The 9,171-nt window shown below is 41.2% G+C and overlaps 1 protein-coding gene across 1 annotated transcript; it reads right to left on the bottom strand.

Moving 5' to 3' along the window:
• Positions 1-535: 535 nt before the first annotated feature.
• Positions 536-8,839, bottom strand: nop16 (NOP16 nucleolar protein). The gene is made up of 5 exons (XM_022760866.1): positions 8,649-8,839; positions 7,129-7,237; positions 5,643-5,709; positions 3,763-3,869; positions 536-1,221 (listed from the first exon to the last, which is right to left on the bottom strand). The coding sequence occupies exons 1-5, from the start codon at positions 8,753-8,755 to the stop codon at positions 1,078-1,080; spliced, it is 534 nt and encodes a 177-aa protein (XP_022616587.1). The 5' UTR covers positions 8,756-8,839; the 3' UTR covers positions 536-1,077.
• Positions 8,840-9,171: the final 332 nt, after the last annotated feature.

The following is a 9,171-nucleotide window of genomic DNA, read 5'->3' as shown; positions in this document are numbered from 1 at the left end:
TCCTCTCTGGAGGAAGAGACAATCTGTCTTAACAGCCTCTCTTCAGAGATCCTCGAGCTGACATCATCTCTTGTTGACTTCGAAACGGCATCACGGTGATTATTTGTCATTTTCTAAAAGTAGAACGCTCAGCTGTCGACTTGTCAGGACCTGTTCACGGTCAATTTTCTCCTTCTCACGGCGTCGTCTTGTTTATCTTCACTTCTGTCTGCACTGATTACATCGACCTTCACTCACGACTCTTTCACAAAGACACTGAAGCTGCTTCTTTTGCAAGACTCCATATCTGCTGAAGAACAAACCAGCTGAGCACATTCCTCCATAAAAGATTTTATGATGACTCAATATATTTGCTCTGGATACCAAACTCTTTCACAAAGAGTTGCAACTAATTTTTTTACCTCATATTGTTCCATATAGGTATAAATTAAAAAGTAATAAAGTCTAATTTGTATCTGATGTGATTTAGACACCGTAATGTACATAATGTAGTTGGTTTAAACAAAAGGTTAAAAAAGTGAAAATACAACATTTCCATTCTGTAATAAACATGTTTAATATGGGAGTAAATGATATTTCTTGTACTCAGATTGTATTATTCTGACCCAGCTGTTCCACTGACACTAACTGGGTCAGCTGTTTAACTGGATTTTCTATGCTTATTAACATATGTAGAAACATGTTTTCATCTCAGCTGCAGTGGGAAACATGATGCTGCAGCTGCGGCGGCGGCGGTGGCGGCATCCCTCTCATTAAACACATTTCAAGGGTTTAATGAAGCTGGGAAACATTTCTGCTGATGATACATTTAAAAAAAAACAAAAACATCTTGGTCAAAACACAGAAAAAAAACACACAGTTGGCGGCGAGATCGGGACAATTTTCCTGTAAAGAAGCAGAAAAACTAAAAACAAAAGATTTTGACAGGAACAACAGAAAAGTGTCTCTTTATTATTCTATCGTCCTGCTCTGTGATTTCCGTCTGAACGTCCCGTCGCCTCGTCTCTCCAGAACGAGATCCGTCTCGTCCTGATGCAGAGAACGATATCGAGTCCAGAACAGGGTCTAAAAATCCCTCTACTGGTCCATCGGCTGCGGGACAGCTAACGAGCTGATGAAGGCGTTGTAGTGCTGCTGGTGGCAGCGCTTGTACTCGTTGATCTTCCTCTTGATCTGTTTGGGGGTGTCCTGGTAGTAGTTCTTCTCGTCTCTGGCCATCGCCTGAAACGACAGGAGGGTCGGTTAGAACCAGATGTTGGACGCTCGCTACCGGCTGAGACAGGTGCCTGCGTCCTTGTGACAAAAATTAAATGTGCAAAATCCAGAAACCATTTTCAACCAAGACTGATAATTGATTAAAAAAATGCTAGCGCCCCCGTGTGGCTGTAATTCTCATTAAATACCAGAAAACCACACGTGAGAAAAGAAGTGAGGTGTGTTACTGCTCACATTGTTTATTCTGAGTGTAACCGGTCGCCATCTTGGCTACGTAGCAGAAGGGGAGGGGCCACCAACATATTTTCAAACAACAATCGCAGTCACGTGTTGTGTCGTCATTCCCGGTGAGTGCACAGCAGCAGTGCCGGATATAAGACGACACCACCCTGTTCAAATGAATGAACTACACCAGTTTGTCCCGAGGGTGGCGCCAGGGCTACACTGTTCTACAGTGGCCTTTTGGGACATCTGAGGCCCCGCCCACAGGTATGTGGATATTTTTATGCCTCCGTGCCGACGACAGTCAGAGCCGGAGACATATTGTTTTCAGGTTGTACCTCTGTCAGTCCCGTTCTCTTAGACACGAGATCTCAGTAACATCTTGATGGAACTTCTTCAAATTTGGCACAAACGTTCATTTGGACTCAAGCATGAACTGATTAGATTTTAGTGGTCAAAGGTCAAAAGTTATCTAGGTGGGAGCACGTGTCCCATTTTCTGCTCTGAACTTCTGTAAATGAAAAAAAAACCTTAAATCTGCTGTTTGAGAATAAAAACTGACTCCACTTTGAGCGTGATGCTGTGTTGATCACAAAACGCTGCAAAGATGCATTTTGGAGGGCGGTTATATAATGGCATTTAAAAGTGCACGCACGCACGCGCACACACACACACACACACACACACTCTCTAACACACTCTCCTCACTTATTGACTGATTCGGACTTGGCGGTATTCCCAGTGATGACTCCCATTTAAACCAACTGTTGAAAATCCATTTGAATGAGGCACTTTTCTGATAAAAGATCTGGTCATTTAAAATTCTAGTAAAAAAAGAAAAAGAAAGAAAAAGACAGTGTGTCCCTTCAATCTAAAGTCATGAGAGAAATGCTAATCACCAGCTACGGCAGAATATCACGGAGCTGAAACTTAGAGGCAACCAAACAGAGGACGTTGTTATCATCGGCTGCACCACAGATAAAAATATTCAACTGACAAATTAAGTTTCCTCCACAGCTACTGAGCACGTCCAGGAGAGAGAAACTCTTAGACCTTGGCAGCCGGCCTTCATATCTCAGATGTCAGAGTGTCCTTGAACGCACCAACAGGGAAACTTTTCCTAAACAGTTCTCCAGCACTGTCCCGCAGGTGAATATCTAACATCGGACTTTGTTCAGCTTGATGCTGTATGTAAACTGCAGCAGGTGATAACAGAGCTTCAAACTCACTTCAGCCTGCTAATGGTGCTAATGGCGTTAATGATGCCAATGATGCTAATGATGCTCTCCCATGTGGACCTCCTCAGCTGAATGTGAATTAATTCACTCGACTGGCTCCACACAAGCATTATCTGTTTTTTTACCAACATTTTGATGTGTTGTTTTAAATGAAAGAATGAATGAATGAATGAATGAATGAATGAATGAATGAATGAATGAATGAATTTTAGCATGGATCACTCACTCACCTCAGTCTTAAAGGCATAATTCAACATTTTGGGAAATATGTTAATTCACTTTCTTGCAGGAAGTGAGAGACGAGGCGATCGATACCTCTGTCATGTCTGCGATAATATCAAGTTACCTAGCTTAGCTTAGCTTAGCATAAAGACTAGAAAAGGGGGGGAACAGCTGGCTTAGCCTCTGCTCGAAGGGAAATACATCCACCGACCAGCATCTCTGAATATCACTGATTACATGTTACATCTTTTCAGTTTAATCCAGAGAAAAACAACAACATTTTGGCTCCTTTTAACAACTCTGCTTCAACCGATTCAACGATCACGCTGCGAAACACCATAATACCTGACGCTTCCCGTTCAGCTCCACATTATTTCACCTGGTTTTCAAGTTGCGGTTTGGTTTCTTTTTATTCGCTCATACCTTTTCTGTATCCCGAGATTTCACATCACATTTCAAATATTAAACGGATCCTTGTGTTTCTGCCAAAATATCAAAATCCACATAAGCCTCAAAAATGCACTATTGGAGAGCTTCTCTTATTTATGTGGCCTTTGCTTTGAGTAAACCAACAAACCAGCTCTTTCTCTAGTGGTTACATTTCATAAAAAAGTATTAATCTGATCATTAACTCACTGGCATTAATCATCCATCCCAAAAAAAGTCTCTGTAGCTCGAGTGTCAGAATATAAAGAAATGAATGGAAACCAATGGATTCACTTAAGGGAAGAAATCTGTCTGACACTTACTCAACTGCGCTCAATAAATACTTGGCTAAATAATGAACATGGTCACATTATCTCCCAGCTGTGTTACCGTAGAAACATCACTCAGGACACATCCAAGCTTGGGTCGGAGCTCTTACCTTGTAGTCGTCGCTGTGTTCTCGGATCATGTACTGAACGTACTCGATCAGGTCGGACGATAACGTCTTGGTGTCTTTCTCAGGTCGACTGGCCGTCTCCTCCAGCTCTGCTCAGAACCACACAAAGGAAAACAAAACAGGACATTAACCAAATCCTTCAATTCAAGACACAGAAAGATTAATTATATTTCTGTCTTGGTGGCTTTTAATGATTAACTGGACTTTTTATTCCTCCGCGTCGGCGACAGCCTTGTTGTTTTTGGCTTGTTCGTACGTACGTCACATTCTGATGGACACGATATCTCAGAAATGCCTTAAAGGACCTTATTTAAATTTGGCACAAACATTCACTAGGACTCAAGGATGAACTGGTTACATTTTGATGGCTAAAGGTCAAAGGTCAAGGTCACTGTGACCTCACAAAACATGATTCTGGCCTCATAAACCGAATATCTCCAGAACTCCTCAAGGGAATCCCTTCAAATTTGGCACAAACGTTCGCTTGGACTCAAGGATGAACTGATAAGTTTCTGGTGGTCAAAGGTCAAGGTCGTGGTGACCTCATTAAAGACTTTTAGCCATTACTCAAGACGTCAACACAGCAATTTTTTTCCACACAAATGGTTCATATTTTATATGACTCTGGATAAACAGGGATGTGACCTGAAACTCCCCTGAGTGGGCAACCATGAGGAGGTCATTTTTGTATTCTTTCATTTTTACAGACAGATCTTTGTAATGTGAAAGTCTTTCTGAGCTTTCACATCGTCATTCAGCGCCATTATCCAGAGAAACTGCTGCTGAAGGCCGACTCCTATGAGCTTCTGTGCACAGTAACAAAAACACTCTGCTCTCATTCATATTTGTGTAATTAAGCTGCAATCACTCCGAGGTGTCCACATGAATGAAGAGAGAAGAGCCGTGGAAGTGGTTTAGTATAAAAAAAGGAGACCAACAAGAGTCTTGACTTTAAATGANATGGAAGTGGTTTAGTAAAAAAATAAAAAATAAAAAAAGGAGACCAACAAGAGTCTTGACTTTAAATGAAAGCAAAAGGAGCAGGAGCAGCACAGACTTCACCTTCACTTCGCTTCAGTGGAATCACTCAACGCGAGGACAGACTTGCACTTTAACTCTGACATGCAACTTTGTGACGTTAATGATAATATAAATAATAATAATGTTAAAAACACATTAATGGTAATGGGAAGTGCCTTCATTACTGTGAACACACACATTTTGACTCAGTCCCACACACACCGTCCTGCTGCCAGAAATACTAGAGCATCCAACGTGGATTAATCTGCAGCTGAAAATAGTCCCCGACACATGCTCCGTTTCCTCCTGCTTGTTTGTTTGGGGATTTCAGCCCTTTTTACTATATTTAAAACCATGAGTCAGAGAGAAAAGGTAGAGGCTCATTCACGTCAGCAGAGATGTGAGTCTGAGGAGGGAAAGCATGGTGTCGGGTTCACGGGGCTCTGCTGGTGACTGTCGTCTACGGAGAGTCACAAAGGTTTGTCCAAACACTCAATTTGTAGCTAGGTGCTGAATCATATTTAACCGATTCATCTGTAACTGAAACAACACGCCCACAGCAACGAGCCACATGTCATATTTTAATATTGCGGATTAAAACACTTGTAGCAGTGACAGTGTTTACATAGAGTTCAGGTGAAGTGCATACAGTCACTAAATCACCACTTATCTTATCCAGGGTGTGTAAATATATTTTGATGTGAAACATTCTGGTGTGACCGGGCTTAGCCCGACTCTGCCCTGTTCAATCAGGCTCTCGCCCGATCCGACCTAGGCGCAGACTTCTAGTGCAAAACAAAGAACAAAAGAAAGTCGAGTGAAGGAGAAAAGAAATGACTTACGGCTGAGAACGTAGGGCTTGGTGACGATGTTGACGGGAGCTTTCGTCACTTTGTCTTCTCCGAGGAGCTGCACGTAAACAAAAACACATAATGAGCAACAATGGAGGTCAGGTCGTCAGCCGGTGTGTTTCTGGGTTAATCCGTCAGGTCAGAGGATTTTAAACATGTTTGTTTAACACCGACTGTCCATCTTCTTCTCTAACGTGACATGACGGGGATGAAGTGTGTGTGTGTGTGTGTGTGTGTGGTTTTCCAGCACTGATGGAACTTCCTGAGCCCAGAGGCGGCGAAAAAAATTCATCATTTACGGGTCGCTCATTGTTGTATGTTGATGAAGTGAAACCTTGTGTGAAGCTGCTGGAAAACAAGCTGCAGCCCACAAGACAAGATTAACTTTAATTAACCCCAGGGAGAAAGTGAGCAAACAGAGCGCGTCATTGAAGAACAACAAAAAAACGAATTCAGCATTAAAAATAAAAATAAAAAACATCTGTATGAGTTACAATGCATCAGCAAATTAAATATCGAATAAAAGCTGTGAAGTGTCTACACTCAGGAATTACCATCATTGTGGGACATTTGCTCCTGAGGCTGCAAATACATTCATTTAAATTTCATTTATTACTGTTCAATCCAGAAATAGTTTGATTTCATAAAGAGTCAGTCTTATACATATTTGTTTTGAAAACCAGTTGTAGACATTTAATGGTTCTTTAACCGAAGTGGTTTCATCGTCAACGCTCTGTTGCCCCCTTCTGGCACAAACCAACAACTACAGGATATGAACACAAGCGTTTTAAAATCCTAATCAGATGGATACATTTATTACTTAAAATAACAAGAGTTTTAATTTAACAATTTCCACAAATTCTCTGGAGTGGAAGTTGGAGGCTACAGCAGAGAGACAACACAATCATTCAGCTGCTGATCTGATGCATCAATCAGCACAGACAGACAGAAAAATACATCCTGGGTGATCCAGATTTGTATTTTCTATTTTTTCTGTTTAAAAGGCATGCATGGAAAAATACTGGAAAAACATAATTCCAAATAAAGAGCTTAACTTAGAGAATAGACTGTGACAGAAAAAGATTAGCCTGAGGCAAAGGCTGGGACATTTATTTATGAGACAAAAATATGTGGTGTTCTGAAAACTGAGTCGCAAATATCTGAACCGATGACTGCAACGTCTTTCAGTTTGATTCCACGCCAGGACATTTGTTGCAACTGTCCTGTTTATATCTACACCATCAATAAAGAGGTAAAAAAAAATGCCACAAAAATATTCTTTAAATAACTAAATGAAAATGTAAAACAAACTGCCCAGAGGTAAAATCAGACATGTTCAGGGACATGTGATAAATGTAACTCAACAACAGTGTCATTAACTGCTGGATCTGAATTATGACAGTCTGGAATTATTTAATAAATGGACCAATTCATGTGTGTATCTAGAATCTGAGCCAAACCCAGAGCGGTCACTTACTCTCTGTTTCTTTATTGGCAGAGTCCGGTTTGGATCGAACGCCAGACCCATCTCCTGCAGGTTCCTGGCCATGGACTTGTTGTCGTCCCACGCATTTCGAATCTGTGAACTGAGAGAGGAAGAGAGGCAGGAACAAACTGTCAAAATTACATCTAAAATAAAAATGCGCCTAAAAATTACACCTTGTGTTAGTTATTAATGTTTCTTTCAAGATAAAAAAACAAACACCTCCTGAATTTAACACTTTACACTCCTGTTATTAAAGTCACACTAACATTTATAGCTGTTTTGTTTATACCTGTTATGTGTAAAAAACATATATCTTAGTCATCTGTGGCTCAGGGACTGTGTTGTACAAAATGCTAATATGCATACAGTATTTACTGCCTTGATTAATGTTTTGCAGCTCGGTCCCAGAGACAAACATTCAGCCCTGTACATCAGAGATATTCACATTTTCAAAACTTAATATTTTGCCACATTTCAAAAGAAGCCTGATGATTAACTAAGAAAGAAAATAAATCTCCTCCTCTCAGTAATAGACGATTGTGTTGTGGTGGCGATCTGCACCCGCACAGTTTCTTGTGTATTCGCAGCTGGACTTGAGTCAAGGCCTTGGTTTCATTTCCGCTCCAGGTGGGCAGCGACTCAATGAAACAATTGAAGGATTTAAGCGACGTGGATATCCGCAGTGAGCACACACATCCCGACGACTACTGACCCCCCCCCCCCCCCCCCCCCCCCCCCCCCCCCCCCAGACGACCCTGCAGACCACTACAACAGGAAAGCATGGCATCCACTTGTCCTCCAGCCTGTAGACCGCCACAGTTTGACGCATGAACCCATGATACACATTCAGATGAATTTAACTACTTTGTTATCTTTGTTTTATCTTTTTACAGAATCCATCATCTCGAAGATGATGGAGCAGCAGCTTCACCCACACCTTACTTCAGCTAGGATGGTGGTCGAGATAATGACCTGAACCTAATGCCTGATGTTCACCAACACTGAATAACACTGATCAAAATATTTCAACAACTTCATTTCATATTAGTCGCTTTGATTCCTCTGTGTCTCATCAATAACCAGTCCAATATAGATTATTAGCTCACGGTGAAACGGTGGTAGGACAATACTTGTTTCTGTGACTTATTTATCTTGTGTTTATTAAGTTAAACCTCAGTTAACCCAGGTCTGAAGGAGGTTTAAGTTAAACCTCAGTTAAACCAAGTCTGAAGCAGGTTTAAGTTAAACCTCTGTTAAACCAGGTGTGAGACACGTTTAGGTCAACCTCAGGTAAACCAGGTCTAAAGCAGGTTTAGTTAAACCTCAGAAACGGTGACCTCTCGAGGACCCAGCGGGGTGGGGTTTAAGTGATCACGTGACTTTGACCCACAGGTATAAACTCGTCCTAACTGTTAAACTGAAACCAGCCTTGTGTTTCTCATGGTTCCAACATGCCCAGCGTTAGCCAACATTAGCTAACATGCTAGCGAACCGTTCCGTCCTCCACTTACTCTTCTATCCTCGGCTTATATTTCTTGATGAACTTCTTCTTCATCTTCTTCCGGTCTTTGTTGTAGTCGAACTTCTTCCTCTTACTCGACTGCTTGGTTTTCGGCATGTTTGTATTTTTCTCTGTTTTCTCGTCACAGCGGAGGTTTGTTGGTCTGAGAAGGACGCAACGTGCAGCAGCAGCACCAGGAAGCACGTGTTTGTTTTGTTCCGGTCATGTGATTGCAGACCACGCCCCGCTACAGACCACCTTTGACCTTTCGGGCTTTTCTTTTCTTTAATCGTTTTGTTTTAAGTTTACGTTTTTATTTTATTTACACACATATAATAGAAAAGTATGTTGCTACATATTAGTAATGACATTTGTTATTACATGAAAATTTGAGGGTTTTGGTTTTGGACCGTTGGTCAAGAACAAAACAAACAAAAAAAAACAAGATGTTTAAATGTTGGCTGAAAAAAAATAGTTATTTGATGTATAGATGAGAAGTGTGCTTCATTAAAACTGTATTTTAGTGTTTGAAC

The sequence above is a fragment of the Seriola dumerili genome, unplaced genomic scaffold, assembly GCF_002260705.1.
Source record: "Seriola dumerili isolate Sdu_G_001 unplaced genomic scaffold, Sdu_1.0 BDQW01000367.1, whole genome shotgun sequence".
NCBI lineage: Eukaryota > Metazoa > Chordata > Actinopteri > Carangiformes > Carangidae > Seriola > Seriola dumerili.
The sequence above is the reverse complement of the archived record's forward strand: the minus strand, read 5'-3'. Positions and strand labels throughout refer to the sequence as shown.